This window comes from Mycetomoellerius zeteki, unplaced genomic scaffold, assembly GCF_001594055.1.
Source record: "Mycetomoellerius zeteki isolate Tzet28-1 unplaced genomic scaffold, Tzet1.0 scaffold20, whole genome shotgun sequence".
NCBI lineage: Eukaryota > Metazoa > Arthropoda > Insecta > Hymenoptera > Formicidae > Mycetomoellerius > Mycetomoellerius zeteki.
The window spans coordinates 563,966-589,074 of NW_017256957.1; the positions used below are offsets into that span (position 1 = coordinate 563,966).

The following is a 25,109-nucleotide window of genomic DNA, read 5'->3' on the forward strand; positions in this document are numbered from 1 at the left end:
TCAGTTCACAGTTAGTTTGTATATTAGATAATGAATCTCTTTTAATCGTATATATTTAAATATATAAAAAATATATTTGTGACATACTTTAAAATTAAACGTGTAATAAAATCTTTTTTATTCTTTTCGCGCGGTAACATTGAAAAATATATTTTAATCAATCACGCCTGTTAATCCAGCGTGACCGTCTGTCGCTCAAGATTTGTCTTTAACGAGCTTACTCGGTGCTTTACGTGGCAATAATATATCCGACAACGAAGCCCTGCATTGCTCAAATCGCACGCGACCATGGCATGTCTCGACTTTTTTATGGAAAAGTACATATGTAGCGTTAGAATTATTTTTTTAACATATTCGTGAAAAATAAATTTTTTATTATCATATAAAATCGTGCAAGTCTTTGTAAACAAACGTAGTTTTGATCGTTTATTTATCCTAGTTAACATATAGTTCTTTTTCTAAAACGTTTACAAAAAATCTACAAAAGTTTAAAACTTATTTTGTTCCTCCAAATCAAAATATATAAATAAATATATAAAAATATGTAGAAATGTTTCATACAAAATAAATAATTTTATATCTTTTTTTTAACTTTTTTTTTCTTCAGATTCAGAAAATAAAAGCGGATGTAGAAGCTCTAGCAATATTTGAATTTTCGGTTCTTGATAATCAAAAATCTCCCAAATCCATGTGTTTAGATGTCACAATTTTCTCAAAACTTTACACGGAGCAGAAGAAAGCACAAGGTTTCTTTTGATTTACTTACAGCGCGCTGACAGAAACTCTCAAAGGAATTTTTTTAATTTTACCCGCTTGTGAAAACCGTTAAAAGGAAAATTTGCCACATTTGTCGAGAGCGAGGAGGACTTACTACCGCAAATACATCGCGAGCGCGTGACTCTTTCAGCCCTCACCAACATTTTCTAAGTTACAGGCCACACGTCCGCTCGTCCTTTTCTTCCCCCAACGTTCGACGGCTATCCCCGTTCGCGCTTACGCGCATTACGTGGCGCGCGTGACGGCAGTAGGCCAAGGGTTGAACGACCTGCAGCCTTGCAAGGCCGGTCGTCTCGGCGCTCTCGGCTCCACTCGGCCCTTCTCGGACTCGACTCGACTCGACTTGACCGACAGCGCTCAGACGGACCATTCGCGTACTCGATCATTCGCAAGTAATATCGACCGCGCATGATATATATATATATACATATACACATATATACGTATATAGGAATCGCTGCAAATTTATCGCCGACACTCGTCTTTGCCGACGCAGCGACTATGGAAAAGCTACAGGCACCACCCGTTGCATTGTGAGAAATCTGCAAGATGGTCATTTTATATCGTTCATTTACAACATAACTAAAAAAATTTTCATTTGTGCAGAAAAAGAATAGAAATTTGCAGAAAGAAAAGAATGTACTTTTACTCTTCTCTACAATCTGCAGTTATTACAAATTGCATTCCAAAATTAATATTATATTTTTTATATATATATATAAGAATTTAAAACTTTGAAATTTATTTTCTCTCTGGAAAATTTTATTTTTTGAGTTGTTTTATAGCAAATGAGCAATATAAAAATGAAAGATGATAAAAATCACATATATTCAAATATATGATTACGTCCAGTTTCTTAGTTTATATAATAACAATTTCAATAAAAACTGAAGAAACTTTAAACATAAATTTTAAAAATAAAAAAGTTATGAGCTCGGCGGATTAAACATCAATAAGAATAAAAGGATTTACGAGCACAAGCTAGATATTCGTACATAATTACGATAATATTTTACTTTTGTGATTCACTAAGTTTTATTTAATTAAATTTTATTCTACTATAAAGCTATTTTATAATCCGATATTTTGAAGATGATATAGGACCTGATATAGGATGGCTGAAACATTTGTTATAAAAACTATTATTAGTTTTATATTAAAATCGTAATTAGAAGCACACGCTTGTGCTCATAAGTTCCTACGATCTGCTCTTATTGATAAAAAATTTACATGAGAATGAAGTACGTGAACAATAAATATTCAAATAAATATTTCTTTTAAATAATCGATTTTAAAAAAACTTGATATAAGAAAATAATATAAGTTAAAAATTTTCAAAAAAACAATACTATTTCTGTCGTATATGTATTACGCATCAATTAGCATTGGCTGTGAGAATTGAGCGGAGAGGAGAAAGAGGAAACGTATAAAACGTAGTTACATTTACTCGCGCGGACGAACATGAATCTCGGCGAAGAGAAGCGAAACCCAAGCGCTCGGACGAACATGTTTTCGTTCGCCGATCCGCGTGGTAACCGTTCTACTCGCGCGAGTGCGTCGAATCGGAACGACGCACCGCCGATTGCGAGACGGAACTTCCGATTGCGACAGCTCCTCGCCGACAACGATCGCTTCTCGCGCACGCGAGAGACGAGATGGCGGATGATACATCGATTCTCGCGCGGTTTTGCTTCGGAAAATCGCGGGCGACGGTCAACGACGCTATTCTCGAGAAACAAAAAGTCGAAGTGAATGTCAGGATAAGGAATGGCGTGCAGTACGTTCTGTTACATAACTGATTGTATATTTTTATTTTTTTTTTTAATTCCTGCTTTCTATTTGAAACATTTCTTTCGTTGGCAGCCGGCAGCGTTCGAATTCGTTTTTCGACAACTTCAAGCGATTGATGTATTCTGCATCTTCGCGATACATCCGCTTATTGCGCGCAGAGCTGCGTTCAGTTGCGTTCGAGAACCGTCGCGTCGACGGGCGTGTGCTTACTAGTTACTAGTTTCGAGATACGCATTTCTAGTTAAACGGGGCGTTATCCGATCAAATTTCAATAACTTTTTGTTTGTTGGTCAATTAAACGTTACAATTTATACAATTTACGGAGTGCCAGGCGATTTTTTGAGAAGAATCTCAATTGGTATAATGTCATCCTCTATCTAACCTAACAGACAGTCAGGTTGCTTTCATAAACTTGATATTTTATTACGCTTTACTTTTAGATTATTTAAAAGTTTCATTATCCACGGAGATTTAAGAATCATTAAGGCGACATGCATTGCGAAAACATTATATACAAAATTATAACGATTATAATGGGTAATTTTGAGATCTACTATCAAAATATATTTACGTACATATAAAGTTACAACATACAAATAAATTTTTCTTTTTTATAATAATTAAACAATTTGCTAAAGTATTCAATTTACAGTTCAGTTTATCAAGTATTTATATATATGAAAGTTCAGTTTATCAAATATTTATATATAAATAAAATTAAAGTATTTACATAAATGTTTACACATTAAAGCCCAGTTCCATAACTCACGGTTAACTCTTAACCGAGGTTTAACTTGTTTTTCATCATCTCTTTCCAATTCTAGAATTGGAAAGAGACAATGAATAAGTTGAACCTCGATTAAGAGTTAATCGTAAGTGGGACTAATTCGTCAACAAATTACGTACAATTTTTATTAAATATGTTATTGATACAAACATATATAAATATACAAACATGTAAATATAATATGCATATGTTACCATTATGTTATATATTACAAAAATTTGTACAGGAATATTTTTATAAAATACATTGCTATTATTATACATATAATAATTTTCTAATCTAATGTAAAGACTCTAATATGAAGATATATTTACACGATTAGAGATAAAAGTACTAATTTTTATGAAAACGTACAGTTTCATATATTTAAAAACTAAATTGTGTAATTTTTATATACATATTTATATAATTTTACACACTTCTTTTATGTGAAAGGAAGCATGAAATTGAGTTATAAGCTAAATTATGTGTTTTATTATATTTGTTCCAATAGAATTAAACCTTCAAAATTATTAAAATAACGTGTACGACCATATGTATAATATCGGCACATTAAATAATATGTATTTTATAACATAGAGTATTATAGAATTTTTTATAATATAGAGTAATATAGAAAGTACAGACATGTGTCAATATATTTTTTATAATTATTCAAAGCTCTATCGGTCATCATCACTCATCATTCTTTGTATTGAAATTTCTGATAAAATTAATTTTCCGTGGATATTATTCTATTTAGTTAAGTAATAAATATACTTCATTCTGTATTGACACTTGTATTTTTATTTCAGGTAAGGTCATTACTTTCATTCAACTTGCATATTTGACGATCACTTTGCGGTGAGTACACTTATACTTTACCAAATAGTACAAATGATGTTATCTGATAAACAAATCACATGACAAATTAAAGCTGGCTTACAAAAAAGTCAACGACATTAATTATTCCACGAATATAATAACATATGAATTATAAATTATTTACAAATTAGATGATCGGCAACAGAGCACGGCGATGTAAAAAAATTGTATCGGAAATTCAAATTATGTATAAATGAACGCAGCAGTATATAGAGTTAGTTAGAACTCGTAAAACAGGAGAGCACATTATTATGCAGCTCAGAAGGGGTTAAGCAATGTGTTACGGTAGAAAAGATACGTGTCCAAGGCATAATGTAGATATATGTATATACATATAATGTGTGTACATATACATATACGCACACGATGTCGGAGCATATCCGCCGGCTTAGCCGGCGGCGTTTGAAAATAGATCGGGGAACGATAAAGTGCAGCCGTGTCGGTGAGCTATTGAGGCTTTGCGCAATAATCGCAGATAGATTTATGCTAGATGGGATTGTTGTGAAAACGATCAACTCGTGGATCGCGAGGGTGAAGTGTGTCTAGGCAGAAATATCGGATGGTCGACAGCACGATCTCGAGATATCGAGACGACGTTGACTGATCTAGTAGCTTTTCTACGCAATCAAATTCTGAAATGTTATGACACGACTTAAAACATGTTCTGAATACACATTACGTGTACTTAGCTTTTATTTTTTATAAAAATGTAATAAAACATCAATTATTTTATTTTTGAAGTATAGAAAATAAAAACTCTAATTGCGCAATGTTGAGAGAGGAAACTCTCTCCAAACAAAAAGTTCCTAAAACTAATTCTGAACCGTCGTGTTTATATTTTCTGGGCATTTTTTATCTTTTAAATATTAAACAACAAATATGGTACAACAGATTAAGTGTTAATACAATCATCTACTTATGGTTTTTATTTATTCAAAGTAATAATATTTATTTTGAAGAGAAGTGTGGTTAATATATATAATATATATAATAATATTGCGATTATTTTGTAAGTAGATAGATATAGAGTTGATCATAAGAGGAAATAGATATTATATAATTATTATTAGAATTATTACACAAATCGTACATCGTATCTATATCTATTCGATAATCCTATACGTACACGCCCATTTCTTTCTTGCTTTTTTTTTTGCACGCACATTGCGCAACTCACGAGAGTGTGAGAGGGACCCGACAGAAATGGACCCGGGATCGGGTTATGATCGGATCTGGACCCCGACCCAGGTCCGGAAACAATTTTGGTGCCGCGGGCGGGGAAAGCGAGGCTCTAGCCTGACAGACGTTTCTCTCCCTTCGTACGCTCTCGCGCCTTCTTCGACAGCCAGTTTCGTGTTACTGAGATAGCCACTAGCTGAGCCCCGGGTATGCATCGACACCATAATGAAGGGTGATTGGAGTGTCGCGCAAGCTGTAGCGGAATGTTTATCATCGCTTCTACAGTAGAACGCCGTTTATTAGAATCACGTTTATCGAAGTCGTTTCGTGCAAGGTAAACTGAACTGCCGAGAACGTGCGGTTATAAATCAGTTGAACCACCGTTTCTAAGAATCCATCTTCCCTGGTGCATATTCACCCGATAATCTGCCGTGATAAGGAAGATTTCTTTCTTTATAGATTCTTAAATCCGTGTAGCATACATTTTATATATTTCGTTTTAAATTTTTCAATATCAGATTTGTGCCTTCGAAAAGTGTTGCTCTTATAATATTTTTACTCATTCCACACATTTTCACACGTTTTATACATAGATTAGTGTTTCAGATTATGATTTCTTAATCTTAAAAAACAGTGATACGCAGAACAGATGATTAATTTTACAAAATCCTCTGATTGTAGATCTGTGGTAATAATTTTACAAAGTCGAATCATAGATCTTTGGTAACGTCATTCCATAAAACAGGTTGTATAATTCTACTTCGCGGATTTTTGATGGAGCCTTTATATACATCAATCTTTACTTTCTACTTGACTCTTGTTTCTTTATATACAACTCGATTACACAAAACGCAAAGGCAGGTCAACGAGATAAAATTTCGTATGCGTGTATCGCGAATTCGTTGTCGTTTTAGCAGCTGAGAGTGACTTGAAGCGAAAGAGAAGGAGAAAGAGAGAAAGAGAGAGAGACCTAGATTTCATTTTCGTTGATGAGCTTGGCATCAGTCCAACTTGCCTAAATATATACCACCTTTTTCTCTGTCTTTCTCTCACCTTCTCCTTGTCGTTTTCGTCGGATCATTCCTAGTTCACGAAACCAGCGGAAAAGCCTGAAAGTTCTGTCGGGATTTATCCTAATACGAATTAAAGTGATACAGAAATGAGAAAAATTAAAGTGCACGTAGAAATTTGTCTCTTATAACATTATGAGAAAAAACTCAACAGTAAATTACAGAGAAATTATTAACTTCATATTTTTATTATTTCAATTTAAATTGAACATAAATATATACAAATAAGTATTTAAATAAGTATGCTAATATAAATAATAATAAATAATCGCAGGCTATTTTTCACAAATATTTTATTATGCTATCAATTCTATCAGATATTTTATCGGTTTTCGCTCCGCGGGTGCTTGGGTAATGACAAAAATTGTTCGTATATCTTTGATGTCAAGGAACAAAAAATAATAATAATAATAATGCACTATGAACTATCAGCTGTCAATTTCAGATAAAACGAAACATAAGAAACGCATGAAGAAAAAACAAAGAATCGATATTTCGAATTCACTGCGCCGCAAGAGGCCGGACTCGGTTCGTACAACAGTATTCGTCGAGGGGACCGCTTGTCAAATACCTCGTTGTCGTAACGTAATTTATGACGGAGTTTGCCTAGAAATTTCACCTTACAACTTGCTCGCAGTTACAACGCTGCGGGTCCCACCGAAAGAGCGCAATGAACCCAAAATGAGAAAGCAACTACCCATGCAATCGCGCGTATAGTAGATTTCGGTGGTTATATATTCTCCAGTTACGAGCCAACTTGAGTTTCTTACCGAAGAAAACGGCTTGGAGACTTTCGACCTTGGGATATCGCTCGCGAGTTCAATCTGACGGCTTTTTCAACGAGCATGGTTACTGCGCTCCAATAATTCGCGCGTAGACACGGAAAATAATTCTTGTAAACGCGGTTCGCGGGAGAAACGAGAGAGTTCCTGTATTTCCTACGATTAAACTTCATACGCGGCGTTCTGCCGGCGATTCTATCCGTTTGGCAGTAGCAAAGCTTGACGGAAATGGAAATTAAGTATTTACAGAGGGAATGTACAGAGAAATGTTACTTTGATGAGCTGAAAATGCATGTTTACGAGAATTTAAATAAGGCCGTAACATTTGACTTGTCTGTCGTGACTTTTTACTTTTCAATAAGTAGGTTACTAAATAAGTCATAAAATTTGAAATAAATCATTCTATTAATTCATACTTTACAACAATCATTAAATGTTATTTCTTTATATTACTTCATATTCCTTTAAAATTGTATTAACTTCCTTCAATTTAATCTTTATATTTATTACTTCTTGCCAATGTATTTTGCAGATGTTTGGTAATTACCTAATACTTAGGAAGTTTTAAATCAATCTATCATGCATGTATAGACAAACATGGTTAATTTACTAATGCAAATGACGACAGAAGTCATAACGTTATCAGGAAACAACTTGGTCCCAGAGTGGAAAGTTTCCTTCGGCTCTATTCCAGCAGCATCGCGTCACAAATTTGCGGTACTTTCACGGCGCAATTGCGCCATCGCGACACGGCGATTCCGCGGCTGGTTTTCGGCGACGATTTATGGCGACGAGAATGACAATGGCGTCGGAAAAGTTCGCACGTGACGACGACGACGACGACGACGACGGTCGTGGCGGGTGAAGTGATTCTAACGGTACATCCCTGTGCGCTTTCAGCGTGGTCTACCAACCTACTGTGCCTACCTACTACCTATCTGCCTACCTACTTACCTACCTACATACCTATACATACATCTTTCGCTCTTGCGGGGAGCCTGCCTAGGCCCGCATCGATCGCACGTATATGTATAACGCGTACATGCCTATCGATCGCGTTGCCCCAACTCGCCTCGTCGCCTCGCCTTCTTCCCTCTCGCACGGAAAAAGGCGAAACGAAAAAAAAAACCCTCGACCACCCCCGCCTTTCTCCACCTCGATCGCAATGAAGTACACGAGATCCTACCGTCCTCGTGTCACGTTGCACCTCGGTTGGATTATGTTTACACTGGTATCGCAACGATACCAGGGGTTGCTACTCTAAGCGGAACGTAAGCAACATCGTGGTATCTAAGCTGGTCACGAAAGAGGATGTAAATTATTATTGATACAGTGAAGTCGACAGTTGACCCCTTCTTTCGCATCTTATCGAGTCAATTTCCTTTTCGAATAAATTTCGACTAGTTGAACATTTTGTTTGAAATAAGAAGTTCTAAGCTTTGCTTATTGTTCTTACAGACGAAACCTTTCGTCCTGATTTTGAAGTAAAAAAAGAAACTTGTTTCTTAGCACATTTAATTTTGCCTTTCTAGGAATTTAATAAGCGTCTTGCTGTATTTTTTCTGCTTAACCGTATCAATTAAAAGGGTAAATGGTTGAAGAAGGTATGACATATTCTTATGAAGATTGACTTATCTCTATAAATAAATGATTATTTTTCATTACATTTGTTTACTAGTACATATAATATAATTTTTTAACTGATTTGTATAATTCTTTAACTGATTTGTATAATATTCAAAGAACGTTGATAAATAACTTTAAGAGATCATACCCGCTTTAGTTGTATGTCTCTTCGATTATGAATTCTGCAGCTATTTAATTAAACCAATTCATATAATTGCGAATAATATTAATTATCTACTAATTACTACGTTAATAATAATACATTATAATAGAAATGATCATGATTAACGCTCTATCTTCCAAGTTATTTAAATCGATACTTTAAAGGAGAATTAATATAAATATGTATATACATATGTATAATATATAATATATATAATACATATATGTATATGTGTGTGTTTATTGATTCTTCTTTGAAGTCTTGATTTAAATAACTTGGGAGATAGAGCGGCATTTATTCATTTTATATGTATATATGTATATATATATATAATAAATAATATAAAAGGAGAGATGTCATAATAACGGGATTTCACGTGAATCGAGAATCGCTGATAAAATTCCCAATTCAGGCTCCGACTCAAAACCGCAACGTCCTCGACCGTTCGATTCATCGCTCTTTTGTGTCCGGTTTCAAGCCGCATGGGTCATTGACAGTGGATGCGCGTAAATAACTGTAATTTGTCGTTTCCATCACAGATAACCGGTAGACTATTGCGTCACAAGTCTTCTACCAAACCCGCACGATTCCACGCCCATATGGTCGGTAAAACTGTGAGAATTCGCAATAACAGTAGTATCTCCATCCACATAACAGTACATTGTTGCAATATTACATTATTTTTTATTAACGCATTCATTCACTGTATTTAAAAAATTTTTAATGATAGTCCAGTTTGTGGAAAAGTGACAAGTCTTATTTTGACTATGTATTACTCAATTGCAAAAGTTACTCTTTAACACTAACTACTTTCTAATTATAATATAAATCTGAGCACTACGTGTGTGATCATAACAATACATAACGTCATATATATTTTATATTTAATTGGTTGAACAATCACATTTTAAATGTATTTTTTAATATGCGTTTTTGTAATGAGTACAGAAAAAAAAGCATTAAATGAAAGTAGAGAGAAGTAAAGTTTCGCAAAATATTTGTAACAAAAACCTGGCTACAATAATAACATGTTAACTTCATTTTTTTCGAAAATTTCCTTAGAATGGACCTCTTTTATCGACAAAGTTCATATATTTGCAACGTTATGTAAATATTTCTGAGCGATGAGTAGGTACTTTGATAAGTGTCCGAAATACGAGTACTTTGAAATCCAAACTGTCAGATCCTAACAATCGCTAGCTTCTTTCATCTCGCATAGTATCGGCTCGGTTTTATATATCAGATTTTAAGAATTTCGATTCATTTTTTTCACAGCCAGATAATGGAGATCCCTTTTCCCGTTTGGACTGATCGATTCGATCGTCTCGTCGCGTCTTCCCACGTACCTGCGGAGAAACCGTCATCTGGAATAATACGCAAAACGACAATGAGCTTGAGTAGCAGGGAGTGAACGACCTAACGGTGCGATATCGAGTGTCGCGGATGCTTTTATATGATCATTGGAAAAAAGTTCTATATATTTCAATTCTGAACGAAGAGGAATTGTTACGCCGAAAAACGGTATGACAATGCCAAGTAATGCCAAATTAAAACATTTAACTTGAAATGTCTGGTATAATTTGATTAATTATGAAAATATGCACACAATTATATAGAAATATAAAAATGAGTTACGAAACTACCTAATGAATATGAAAAGAAACTGTCTACAACGGTTACTTAAGAGAAATGAATGAGTATTAGAATGCTTATTAACAAGAAAGAGGATATATATATATATATAAATGAACTTTAAGAGTAAAAAGCCTAGCAAAACCAGAAGAGAGATTCGTTAAAACGATGATTACAATTTATTTACGTCCATAGCAATTATTAGATTCTTTAAATCATTACACGAAGAAAAATAATTGAGAAATTTTGACCTTAAAAGACTAGTAAAAATATTCTGACTGTTTCTGCCGAATTTACGATAAATTTTACTTGCCTAAAAGTAAAAAATACCGGAGATGTAAGGTAAAAAATACATTATAATTATAGTATATCATTTCAAGTGATAATTACAGTAAAATAAATCATACTTTCAGTAAAGTAAATCATACTTACAGTAAAGTCCTAGGCAATACAAAGTGTAAAATTAAGACATAAGAAATTTTTAAGACGTCTTTTAGACGCCAAAGACGTCTTATATCTTGATTTTGGACATTTTGTGTTGTTTGGGATAAATCGTACTATTTTCAAGACTGATGAGCAAACAACTGTCAGGACTTTTACACACTTGTATTTTTTATACGCAGTAAAGTAAATTTTGTCAATGAATTCTATTAAGATGTATGGTAATTTATAAATTTATTTTACGACATATAAAAAAAAAGTACCTTACGGTTATGTCGTATACAATGGACCTGCCAATTCCATTAAATTTATTAGAATTCTAGCGTATATTACTTTATATCTATTGTTTTCTGTGTAAAAAGCAATTTAATAGAATTCTAGCGTATATTACTTTACATTGTTCTCCGTACTTTATATTGTTTTTTGTGTAAAACGAAATTTATTAGAATTCTTCTAAAGCATAAATTTATGAAATGTAAAAAGTACTTTACAATACTACGACTAATCGATGATTGCTCTTTTATCAGAAATGTAAAGAAAATTGTACATAAGTGGGCGTCTATTCTCCTCTATATGGATTTGCCAATTCTATACAATTTATTAAAATTCGAGTGTATATTACCTTACATTTTTCTCCGTGTAGAATTTACATTATCAATTTATATTTCGAAAAATCCATCGACGATCGCTATTACATTTCCTTCTATATATATCAGCTTGTAATTTATTATATATATACAAGCGCTCGTTAAAAATATTCCGCACTTCTAAATCTTTCAGCAATCTCTCTATAATTACTATATTAATTTTAATTTATTTATCGTATTATTTATTACATAAACTTCATATTTAATTGTTAAAAGACTATAATTTAATTTTAACTCTTCTGCTCGTAACTATGAAAGCTAATGAAGTTATTCTGAACAATTTTCTCCAGTATAAGTTGTACCAGTATAATTGCAAATAATTAATTTTCATTGTTACATTATTTCGACATTTTAATATATGAAAAAATAGTAAGAGATATATTTAAGGTTAAAACACAAAAGGCACTGCTTCAAAGAAAGTTTACAATTTTCCTTGATAATAGAAAGCTTAAGATGCATTCAATGTTAAACTAAAACGATGATACGTTCAAGTTTAAATGTTCGGTGGTAGTTTAATCTTCATTCGTATAAATCACCGATGTCTTCTTGAAATTCTCATCAACGTTCGGTTCCCGATAGTCGAACGACACTGCTCTAACTACGGAATTAGAAATCACGATTAGCCTTAACGGTAACACCCGGATGACGACGAAGGCGATGTCTTTCCGTTAAAGTAACGCCTGCTTCGTTGTGGCAACGACAATGATGACTACGACTACCACTGTGACTACGACTACGACTACGACTACGACTACGACTATGACGATGACGATGGCGACGACGACGACAACGACAACGACAACGACAACGACAACGACGACGACGACGACGACGACGACGTATCCCTACCAATCGATCGTTTAGGATCGATCGTGGCACGGTAAATGCGTGCGCCATTCTGTAACCGGCCTCACCAGACAGAAAGTAAACGCTTTTAACCCCCTCTCCATTTCCCCTCCACCCTCTTGTCACATATGTGTTACATTTACGAAGGGATCGTTATGAAATCGTCGTTTATTATATTTATTAGCGCGCAACGAAGAGCTGACATAATCGGAACGTCAAATGAAAAAAGCGCATTTTAAATGAGGTTTAACTAATGGATTTAAGTTTTATTTAATTGTACAATATATATATCCTAAGTAGATTGTGTAATCAATAATTCGAATGGAAATAATCTTTCTTTTAGTATCAATTAAAAATATAATCCCTAACGCAAGTTTTTTTTTTTATCAAAATTGTAAATAACACATGAATACGGAAACGTAAATTATTATACAAGTATCTATGATATATATAAATTAGATAAAAACTTGTCACGATCAAAAATAGCATCAGAATCTATAAATTGGTATCCGCATTAGAATCTATAACTCTCCTAATAACCTTTTCCCGTATGACATCATGTCGCAGTGATGTAATGTAGCATACGCATGTATTAGAACTTTTCAAGCTGAAACCATCGCAAAAGCTTATATTTATATTATGAACATCCTGTGTCCACCCTTTGTAATCAGGACGGTTAACATCGAAGGGGATTCCTTACGATCAGAGCATTGTCCGCGTCCGTGCGGAAGACTCCGGAAAGTATCGAAGGGAGCACGGGCTGCAACTCGACCTATCCCAACGTGATCCTGTTTACAGCAACCCTTACTACCCTTTTCCTCTCGCATCTCTTCAGTCTCGACTTATCTAAAAGCCCTCCACCCTTTCCGCTCCTCCTTTCTCACCCTGCCATCCCATTCTTCTCTTCTGTCGCGAGAGAGTTTCCTTACTCACAACGCGCATTCCCTCTTTCACCGCGTCCCTTCCACCCTTCCCCCGCCTCCTACTTGGTGCCCTGCGCACCGAGCCCTCCTCACCATCGCACTCACGCTTTCTTCGTCTCTTTCTCCCTCTCTCTTCAATCGACTTGCAAACGCGAAAGACCGACAAAGAGGCATTGATAGAGAGGGGGACGAGAGAGGGAACGAGAGGGCGAACGGTGGGGCTGGCTCTCTCTGGTCTTGCGCGACGCGTACCAGTCAACCCAGAGCCACGGTCGCGCGACAGCCACGGTGCCCGTGGAAAGGGATCGTTCGGCAATTGACATAGTCGCGATTTTTCCCTCAAGTGCCTCGCGTTAATCTCCCTGCTCCTCTTCCACGCGAGCACCGTGCGCTCGGCCGTTTCGGAGTGACCCGTACAGTGAGCCGCGTGCGTTCTCCAACACTGCGGAGTGACCGGCGTTGCGTCGCGTCGTACGACGATCGCGAGAAAAAGAGAGAGAGAGAGAGAGAGAGAGAGAAAAGGAGTGCAATCTCCGACACTCCGCGTGTCGCCGCCGCAATTATACCGCGTCCGCGAAGAGACCGATGGCACACGGCGAGCCGGAGCCCGTCGTCGTCGTGGTTGCTTGGCCAGCGTGCGGCCCTCGCGCGCGGATAGTCGGGATGCGGAGGGGCTGCTCGTGACTGTCCGCGCGAGTGTGCCAGTCGACGCCCCGCGAACGGACCCACGGAGTATCGGAGTGCCGGTGCAAGACGGCATCGACGTCGCTTTCGTCTTCACCTGCTACATACTTGGCAGACACCGTCGTGCACACGTCGTCGTTATTTGGCGGCGCCGCGACGAGAGGGAAAAAGAGTAGTATCGACGTTTTCTCGTGCCGGCGCCGCGGTGCCACCCCTTGCGCGCGGAGGAACCGCAGCGGCCGGCCCGCACGGGCCGCACGAGTCAGTGAAAGTGAGTGATGCGAACGCGTCCGCCGACGTGGAGGAGGGGGAGGAGCGAGTGCGACGACGACGGGACGAGCAAGTGTCACCGCGACTTCTACTTCTTCTTCGGGGTTGTTTTTTTCTCTTTGTGATATCTCGACGCGCGTCCTCGGGAGATTGCTGCGACATTACGGAATTATTCAGTCTGATGAACGACGCAGTGGTGGGTTCCAGAATAAAACCTATCCCTCGGCTCGTTTCGTGCAGGTTCACTCTTCCCCCAGAGAGTAGGTGCCTCTCTTGGGAATAGCTGTACGTCATAACGTCAGACAGCGTCAAGAAAGTCGATCTTGAGAGTTGATACGGCAGTATATTATCTTTCTCGTCAATGAAAAGTCCATATCGTCATACATGATTATTATGCTTCTATTTATATCATGTTAAACAATTAATTTAGCAGCCTTTAAAAATCTCAAAATGGTTTTAATAAATAGATTTTATCAATTATTTTGGCACGATGAAATTAGTTCGGTCATATTTTTATGCGTTTATAAATAGTTGCGATAATAGAACATTAAAGGCAACTGAGAGCACACCGCAGTTATATGTCAGTAACGTAGATGAATTCTTGTTGTTTACATCATTCTTTGATTACCAACATTTCGGTCTTATTTTATCTTCAGCGAATTAACAATAAATTGAAGCCATGTATTCTTAGTGGAATCAAAGATAATTTCATAATTCATACATTGCGAATGTTCCTTCTTGAACAGTTATATATACGATTAACTTAAGTTCGATTCAAAAAACAACAAATGGCATATTAATAAAATAATTGCAGTGACTTATTTTTAAAAAATTCGTTAAACGGTCTGTTTCCATCGAAGAATAAAATAAAAGTTATTTTACTTTATTTTAAAATATTTGTATAAATGTTATTTAAAAATGACAAACTCAAGAATTTGATTTAAATTTTATCCGTTAACATTTAACAGTGTGTTTACCGCCGAATATAGATGCATTCGTTTTTATTTGTGTGAGTGGAAATTCGAAAGGAATCTTACAATATTTAGCATTGGATAGTAGGACGGTATATTTAGCGGTAAATACAGTGGAAACACTGGGATTTAAGATAGGAAATTGAATTATATTTTCTAAAAAAATACAGAATTTTTTAATATCGTGAAAAAGTGTGCTTTTTATTCTCCAGTGTCTAATGACGCACGCGAATCTCAATTAATGAATCTCTTCTCTCGCGAAAAAATTCACTTAACTAAAGAAAGCTTGTTGATGTTGTAGAATATAAATGATGTCCTTTTCATTTTCACATCATCGATTTTCCACTTTTCCTTATTATCTTATAACTTGGAGCATTTACGATTTCGCGATATTTATCCCGCTTTCTCTCCCTCTCCTCTCTTCGTTTCTCTCGCTCTTTCTCGCTCTCCTTCTCGTTCTCTCGCCCACTTCAACATTTACCTCCCGGTTATGGATATTATTAAGTAATACCTACATCGCACGCACAGCGATACAAACGCGCGAATATGTGCGCGAGCGCATGCTGCACGCAGGCGAATGGAAAAGCACGGGTTCTCATTCCGGTGATATCTCGTATTCGCGAGGCTATAATCAGAGATTTCTTTCTTTCCTAATGCGACTGAATACGTATTAGAAGACGTAAGAACTTTTCAATATGATAACGGATTATTTCGGATGCAAATCAATACTAAAAGTACACAAAGGGTGATTCGGCGTATTTCATGCTATAATTTCGAGTTTTTGTTTTTCGAGAAATTCCAGACCGCGTTTCTCTCTCGATGACATTTTCTCATAAATCCTTTGGCATTACATATATTTTACTTTTGCTTTTTAAATCAAGTACAATATTTTCTTATTGAAAATGAAGAGAGACAGTTGAATGTAAAATCTTGAGCGAAATTATTGAAAGGATGATTTATTTAGTAATTAGGTTTGAATTTGTAGTAAAATCTATGCGATACCATCGGTATTACACACGATGGAACAATTTACATGATGTAATCATAAAATGTATATTAGAAGATAGACTATTCCCGTTGTTATCTATACGACGGTGTCCTCGCGAGGCGACCGGAAATACCCACGTGACGTGATGGGACGAAGACAACAATAGGAAACATGAAATTACGTTATATGCAAATTGTCTTAAAATATCAGGCATTGTTACTGAAATTGTTTTACTAATTTTCTCTCTATTAGAAAGTAAGTCGAATATTTGAAAATGAACGAAGAAAAAGTCTCGTTATGTGTGACCTAAAGTATTGATTCATCTAATAATTTAATGTTAATTCTTTTAATGTTAATTCTTAATTGTTCCAAGCATTTTTATGAAATATTTTTGCAATGCAAAAATTGTATCGCTGCAGATTTGTATATATGCATATACATGCATATATGTCAATAATCATATTGTGTATTTTATTTATTGTATAATTATTGATATTTCAATTAAGTGACAATTTAGTATATGAATTTATTCGCGATTAAGAACACATATTATGTTTATCGCTTGAAAATTGTCTATATAGGGAATCATTTATTTATAATATATAGATCAAATTAGACTATTTATCGACTGTTGCCGAATATATGAAATAAATATCCAAGTTGAGAAATTATAGGCTCTGACGAAGTAAATCAATAAATGGGAAATGCCAATAGGAACCGACATTTGGTGTTGATGTGTTTGATATTATTCAAATGTAATTGTCCGTGCGTAATATAATTTTTTAATCGAGGATGAAAACGTTTTGATCCTCAATTTGAACCCTCTTCGGTGTAAATTCCATGTCGAAGTTTTTAATGATATTAAATATGGAAATTTGATGATAACTGTGTAGATGAAGAAGTTGAGTCAGTTTTACACAGACCGCGTTTCACTGTTAGAGCACGTATTGCATTAAAAACGTCAACATTGAACTTACACTGAAGAGGATCCAAATCGAAGATCAAAACGTTTGGATAATTATATTGATGCATGGACAATTACATTTGAATAAAATCAAACGTATCAATACCAAGTGTCGGCTGTCTTATTGGCAATTCCTATTTATTTAATAAATATCAAATAAATCGTCTTTCCTAGATCGACAGGTAGGGATAAGTGCGAATCGCGTGCACATGGTCGGGTCACCTGTGCATTTCTCTCCCTCCTCCTCTTCCCCTCCCCCCCCTCTCTCTCTCTCTCTCGTGATAATAACGATGCCGTAATAACGTCGCTGACATACTCGTGCCAGAACCGAAGTATATGCTCGATGTATACGACCTAAATAAGATGCGATGCCCCCCCAGGGCGAAAGTAATTCACACGCGCGAACGGGAGCTCGTGCGCGCACACGCCGTACTTCACCGACTTTTAGGCTTTATTTGCTACACCGGTCTGATAACATTTGCACCTTGCTGCACCTGACTTTACCGCTAGCACACATTCGGCTTGAGCGGATAAAACGATCACAGGCTGTAGTAATTTAATTTGCTTAATACTTAATTTTATTTACTATATATGTATGTATTATGTTAGTTTAATATCGTTGTTACATCTCAATTTATAAAAGAAATAATTAAAATATTAATTATATCAAAATGTTAATTGTATCATAATAATGTATGATACAGTAAAAAATTAGTGTATTCTGCAAAAAGTAAAAATAATTGCACAATTTTTTAAATCGTTGATACAGAATTTAATAACGTATTACATACTTTGCAACATCTTAAAATTGTTACATTATAACAATGTCGTTTTTATTTGAGTTTTGCACACATAAAGCTTACCTAACTACAGTCGTTTCCCAATCAAAATTTAATCATGCTAATTGAGGACTGAAAGTTGAAATGAAGATGTAACATGACATATTTTATTTGGCAGTTTAATTACTATTGCAAAAATATAATTGGCTTAAAAACAATTTACCTTGTACTTGTCTTATTTTGATAGACAACGCGATCTCTTTGCTGATCGTGGAGAAGATTCTAGACGCTATAGTAAAGCGAAAAAGAGAACAAAGCGGAAAGGATAGACATTGAGAGGGAACATCGAGTCAGTAGGCTAGTGGGAACGTAAACCGTACGTACGGTACCGCGAGCCTTCTCCCTCTTTTCCTCTTATACTTTCCGTCTTCCTTCCTCTTCTCTCACAATTTTCTCCTTCTATTGTAGTCTACGGATCTACATATACGTGTACGTGTATATATACTATATATACTCGGGATATGTGTGTATATATGTATATATATTTGTGTATATATATATATAGGTGTGTGTGTATATATATATATATGTATATATATATATATATACACAAAACAGTGATTTTAGCATTCTCGGGAGCAGCATTTCTCAAACGATTGTAAGTCAAGAATTCTCTTTATAAGTCCTGAGATTCTAGTAACACATGTCTAGTTTGTAAATAGTCAGGTGCTTAGGACCTTTAGATTGTTGAATCTTAGAACGCTTACAATCCTTGATTAATCGATGTTTAAATTCTCTTTGGATTTACGGGTGTACCTGCATTTTTCGTGAAAATTTATCCCTTTTGCTTTCTCTTTCTTACTTTAATTTCTCTTTTGTTTTCATACAATTAAAGATTTGCAACAGTTATTTAAATCTCAATCATAGAGCCTAGAGATATATGAAATTTCAATGACATACACAAAATTACATAAACAAGAGTCATTGAGCAAAGTCAAGACTTCCATCTCCCGATCTCGTCGAGCAATTTAGCCGCATCATCGGCGTACATTTTTTTTAAGACACCCTATACGGGTGGGTGGTCGGCGTTGTGAAGCAGGCTCGCAAGCTCGGCCGGTGGTCGCCGAGCTTCGCTCGATAGCGATGCGCGGTTCCCCTCGACGCGAGCTCACCACTGCTTGCAACGCGGTTGAGATTAAAGGGGAACCATCGTGGTGCATGGAAATGCAGGATCGATGCGCCAGGAGTCGGCTGCTTTTTTTATGTCTGCCGCAGATCGATCGCTCAGGATTGATGACATGATGTCAGGTTTTATCCACTTGCTATTTAAATTCTATGTTTTAACTTTTCACTCTACTTTCATCGGTCTTAAATAATCCTGTGCAAGTCAATTTTCTATTCATGAGCCGTGGCTATTCTTCACGACATTCATAGTCAAACTCTTGCAATCTTTAATTTTTAAATGCATAGCGTGTATTTAATTTATACATATATTGATTTTCAAAAGAGCTGTTTGTATATGTGTGTGTGACTAAAGATTAAAATTAACTGTAAAATGTTCTTAAGGTTTTTATATGGATTCTAAGAATTGATATTCATTTATATTATGTTTATCTTTCTATTTCATGTTTTCACTTAGCACTTACGATCTTTATACCGTACTATTATAAAAACTTTTCGTTCATCTATTATTTTAGAAAGTTGATTCGAGAACTTTCAAGGAGATTACATAAATGTCTCACAATGTGGAATTTGCGTCGTGTTTCTCCAAATTGATCCGTTATTCTCATTATCTCGCCGCAACTTTTTCATATATCGTGTGAGCATTTTTTTTAATCATTAATTCTATTAATCTGTCTTTTCGCTGTCTGGCAGAATTAAATCTTCCTTTATCCGCAATAAGATGGCACGAAACGATCCGATGGAAGTTGTAATCGCTGATCGAGCGAGAGCTAACTTTATGCTTTCTACTTCTTCTCGTATCTTGAAACTTAGAAAATATATGGCAGTTGAGTTAAATGAGAAAATATATTTACAGTAGATCTCTTATCGAATTAGCTCAACTGCACTTGAAAGTTTTAAAAAGGAATTCTTCTTGGATTTGATTGAAAAATACGTTTGTTTAAATTGAAATTGAAATAAATTGAAATGGAATATTGCAAAAAATGAAAAGGAGAGAGTTTGAAGAGAGTTTATAAAATATATTTTATCTATGTATTAATCTCTAACATTTTATGATAAACGGATAAGTTTTGTTATATAATATGATGCAATGAAGACTTTACTAATATTGAAGTTTTTCGGAAAATTCTGACGGAGATAGAATCAAAATCACTTTCATATCGAGAATAGTAGAAAATAAGATGACAGTCGTCATATATGTGTCTTATAAGTCGGCGCTCTCACGCAATCGGCGCGATGGCAACTCCCTTCCAGATAAAAAACGAGAAGGGAAATTCGACGAAGCCATGTCACGTCGTTGGGTGCTGGCGCGATTTCCGACGACAGCAACGACGGTTACACGGACAACGGCTACGGGAAGCGCGCCAACGACCGCGATAACGGCAAACGAAGCGAACGCAACGACGTTAACGACCACGACGAGTACTAGACTCGGCGTGCTGCGACTTCGGGGTGACTAGAGTGAACCGCCAACGGTGCGATCATTAAGACAACGACAACAACGACTGCTACGTCGATTGAGGGGGGTGAGTGATAGTACGCGATAAATCGTGTCACGTTGTAACGTCGTTGGGGTGGCGTGGAGAAGACGAAGAAGAAAGGGAAAAAAAGAAAGAAGAAGAAAAAGTGGAACAAGACGATAGGACCAGATAGAACGGAGGACAAGGCGAACCTCTTAGCCGGTGAACCGACTGAGGAATAGACTAATCGCGAGTGTCCGAAGTGTTAGCAGACTCATCGCCAAAGAGCGACAGTGGTGCATCGGACCGAAGAGTGAAACGAATCTTCGGGATTAACGCCGTTACACGGCCGCGGATGTTACGCCGGGCCGGCACAAGGCGCCCGGATCAGTCTACACCGTCACCACGGCGTTCAACATGTTCGAGATGTGGAGCGCGGTGAGTTCCAAGCTGGAACACTCCGCGACCTCCTCGGGCTCGCCGTTGCCGTTGACCTCGCACGCGCCCCAGACGCCCCACACGTCGTCAGGGAGCATAAAAGGTAAAGGGTCCGACTGAAAAGTTTATAGGATTTGATATGGAACTAGGTTGTTCTGTAATGTATAGAATATGTGCCTGCAATATGTAGAACATATTCAGACAAATTGCACCGACGCGATGGTGATTAACTAAACGCTGAATTGAATTAATTCTCTCTTTCTCGCCCTATCTATATTATAAATAAGATTAAGCAAAAATAGCAATCCACTATCTTATAATTATTTAACTTAATTTATGTATATAATCAAGAATTATAATTTATTTGAACAACATCCGTTATTTTAATACAATTTGATTACTCCGTTAAGTTTTAGGATGAAATCTGAAATCAAATAATTATCAAGTTAATGTAATTATAAAAAGCTAAACTTATATTTATATAATAGTAAATAAAAAATCAACCAAGAAATGATAAACACAAATGAGCGAAGAAGGCCATATTCGGTCAAAGTGGATTTTGGTGGTTAATAATATTTTTACGTGAATCTTACAATTTCCGGTTCAAGCAAACTATATTTTCTCACAATAAATTCTTTACAGAGTGTTCTCAGATTGCTGATTAGCATCTTAAAACACACAACAAATAATCAGCACGCAGTGTTGTTTGTTTAAGCTGAATTATAAGATTCACGTAAAAACATTATTAGGTGCCAAGATCGACTTTGAATATGGTTTTCTTCGTTTATTTGCGTTTATATTTATACATTCTTGAAATCTAAAAATATTTTAATTTGTATAATCCCGGAATACACACACATACTTGCCAGAGCTTAAGATTTCATCGAAGCGAAAACGATGCAACGAATATTGGGATACTCGATCTTTAACCCTTTATGCTCATATATCATCTACATGACGAAATAGAACGAGATGTCTGATCGCGATTCGACGTGAATTATAAAATCCCATTAATCACGCGTACGTCGAACGTTGTAATAAATCTCACGTTACACATTGCTGTGGCATATCCATTTGTGCTCAAATCGTTCCCTTACATTTTTAATATCCACTCGTACAACAGCAGATGGTCAATCCCAAAAGTTGCCTTTCGTGAAATAATTAGCATACTAATTTGCATTGTGAAACGACGTACGCATCTAGTAACGAGTACGATTAAGTCTGTAGTCTCCAATGCATAATGCTTTTTTACAAAACTACCTAATGTGAGATTAGTATTATAAATCATGTACAGTGCAAAATTAAATGAAAAACATGATGTACTTTATTGAATGTCACCAGTAAAACAAAATATGTAATATTAACTGTCGTTGGTGCAACCACCGACATGAGTGCAATTGCGCTTGGTTCAAAGGTATTCGTTGCGAAATCAATGTATGATAGTCGTCTTCGACGTGATCGACGTTCGATACGTACACTGTCGTATTATTAACGATCATCTCGATTAGAGTCGAAGCGCATACGCCGCGCGATCACGCTCTCTGTTATTATACTTAATTTTTTTTGGTACAAAAGTAAATCTGTTATACATAAAAACAAAAGGAGCAAAATGAAATGTTCAACAAACTATTAATTTTATATAAACGCATTTACTTATAAAATATAAAATATACTTATATATGTATATAAGAGAAGTATTGGATTAAAAAATGTTCGTAATAGTAATACATCAATATATAACATATACATGATGCATATTATTCCAAGTTTAATATGTTATTTTATTTGATATATTAAGTTTTTATTTTTATTCAGGTATTATGGCACATTAATTATAACTATATGGATTGTAATTAATTTATAATTTTTGTTATGACGTATGAAGAGTAGCTTTCTAATAAGAGTAAACCAAAAATCGCTACAGGATGAAAACAAATTTTAATTAAAATATTTTTCCTTCGTCGAAATAATTATACTAATTGTTTTTACGTTTTTCGAGTCGTAGATTTGCTCGCGAGATTAACGAAAAGTGAGGGATGATGAATCTTAGGGCAAATCTACTTGTAAGGGCGGTGCAAAATTCACCAACAAGAGGCTCGCTTCGCGTCCTCGCGCGTCTTCGCAGTACCGTATTACCAGTCGACCTCACGCGGGCGTTCTTCTTACGGAGTTTTGCGCAACCCGTTCTTACGTGGGTACTTTCGCTTTGCATAATTTGCTCGGCATCGTGCGTTTCGTATCGAGTATTCGTATTCGGGACGACCGCCAAGCACAATATCGTCACTTACAGACATCTGCGAACCTTGTTTAAGTATAAGTTTTTTTTCTCTTTCTTCCCTTCTCTTCCCTTTTTTTTCAAACTCTCTTATTCATATTATAGGATAATGTATTAGTAATCTTTACACGAAAACTGTCGCGAATGTTATTTTCTGAGGTTTGCTCTGTTTAAAATATTCCTATATCCTGCTTCCTATATTCAGAAAACTTTTATTTATAAGATCTCTTATGAATTTCTAATTTTTTAAATTTGAAATTTTCGAAAGAAAGTCCACAGATTTTGCATATCAAATTTTATTACTTTGCGGATAATTACTTTCAGTAAACTGTACATTGAAAAAAATTTTGTTCATTTTTGGTCCAATGAATGATCGTTAATCAATGTCCGACTTAATGTCCGACTTAATGTAGTTAATTCATTGATACAATAACTGAATTCATTTTACAACTATATATTCATTCTTGCAATGAATTCTAGTAATAGTTTTATGATCTAAATCATTATGAGAATTCATTGGATCAATTTTCATTATTTTTTCATAATTCAATGAATATTTTATTATATTTATATATAGTTTTGGTTCAGTGTAGATTGGAAAAAAATGACAAATTTCGCTATTCAGAATATCAAGTTTTTTATAGTTTTCATTTTAATTTTTGATTAATCAGATTTTTGCTTGTTTTTTTTACGGTTTATTTAGTTGCACATTGTATGTAACTAACATATATTTGATATATATAAAAGACGAAATGTAAGTAAATTTTGACAGAACAGCAATAAAGGATTTAATATGACGTCAAATATTCAGATAAAACAAAAGAAGTATTGGAAAGATGACAATTATAAAAAAAATACGGAGCTTTGTTTTTTTACAGGTACTTCAATGACGTTTTCGTTGAATAACATTAGCAACCAGTTTTAGTGTTAATCAAGTTAACCTAGTTTTTGCTTCGTGGATACTCGAAAAAGCCACGATTCATATCAGAATATACTGGATAATATTAGACAAACACATACATAAATATCGAACTGATGTCATTGACAAAGATGCATCATAATCAAAACCCTTGAACTGTGTGTATAATATCACAGTGATAATTATATCACCGATAATTGATACAATAATGCAATTATCTCTATTAGAAAGATATCTATAATAAGAATGCAAATACATACATTGTTAATATTATAATTTTAAATAATAACTATACATATTATATAAGAACTATAATGTTCATTAAAAATATTCTAGATTTTTCGCCATCTTTTCTTTCATGACTGTCTTCAACAATTTGCAATCGATTTTTTTCTACATTTGTAATACGCGCTTATACATATATCTACATTTTTAACAACATTTTTATGAATTATTGGCTTGGTATTTTACCCAATAATATATTACTATATATATGTCTTAAACACATCTCCAAATTGATCAGAGTTTACAACGACTGCGAAGAACCTATAATACTCCATAAATGTGTGATAGGAAATTAAGGTTTTTTATAGGTTTAAAATGGAAAGTTATTTATAATGTTCAATATCATTTTTAAAAACTATTTATAAT

General features: G+C 35.2%; 1 protein-coding gene and 1 long non-coding RNA gene across 6 annotated transcripts in view; both read left to right on the top strand.

Moving 5' to 3' along the window:
• Hr3 (nuclear hormone receptor 3 ROR-beta) overlaps positions 1–25,109 on the top strand; it is a 112,863-nt gene that overhangs the window by 27,461 nt on the left and 60,293 nt on the right. Inside the window, exon 1 of one of the 5 annotated variants that reach the window (XM_018447342.1) lies at positions 21,220–21,367. The exons of 3 other annotated variants lie outside the window; for them this stretch is intronic. In XM_018447342.1, the coding sequence (XP_018302844.1) occupies positions 21,244–21,367 (124 nt within the window). In that variant the 5' untranslated portion in view covers positions 21,220–21,243. Of the gene's footprint in view, positions 1–21,219; positions 21,368–25,109 lie in introns of those variants that run through there. One more of the 5 variants, XM_018447345.1, reaches the window with a different exon arrangement.
• Positions 13,801–21,009, top strand: LOC108722316 (uncharacterized). Its single transcript, XR_001936604.1, has 2 exons — positions 13,801–14,678; positions 20,621–21,009. It is a non-coding gene; the product is annotated as an uncharacterized lncRNA (long non-coding RNA).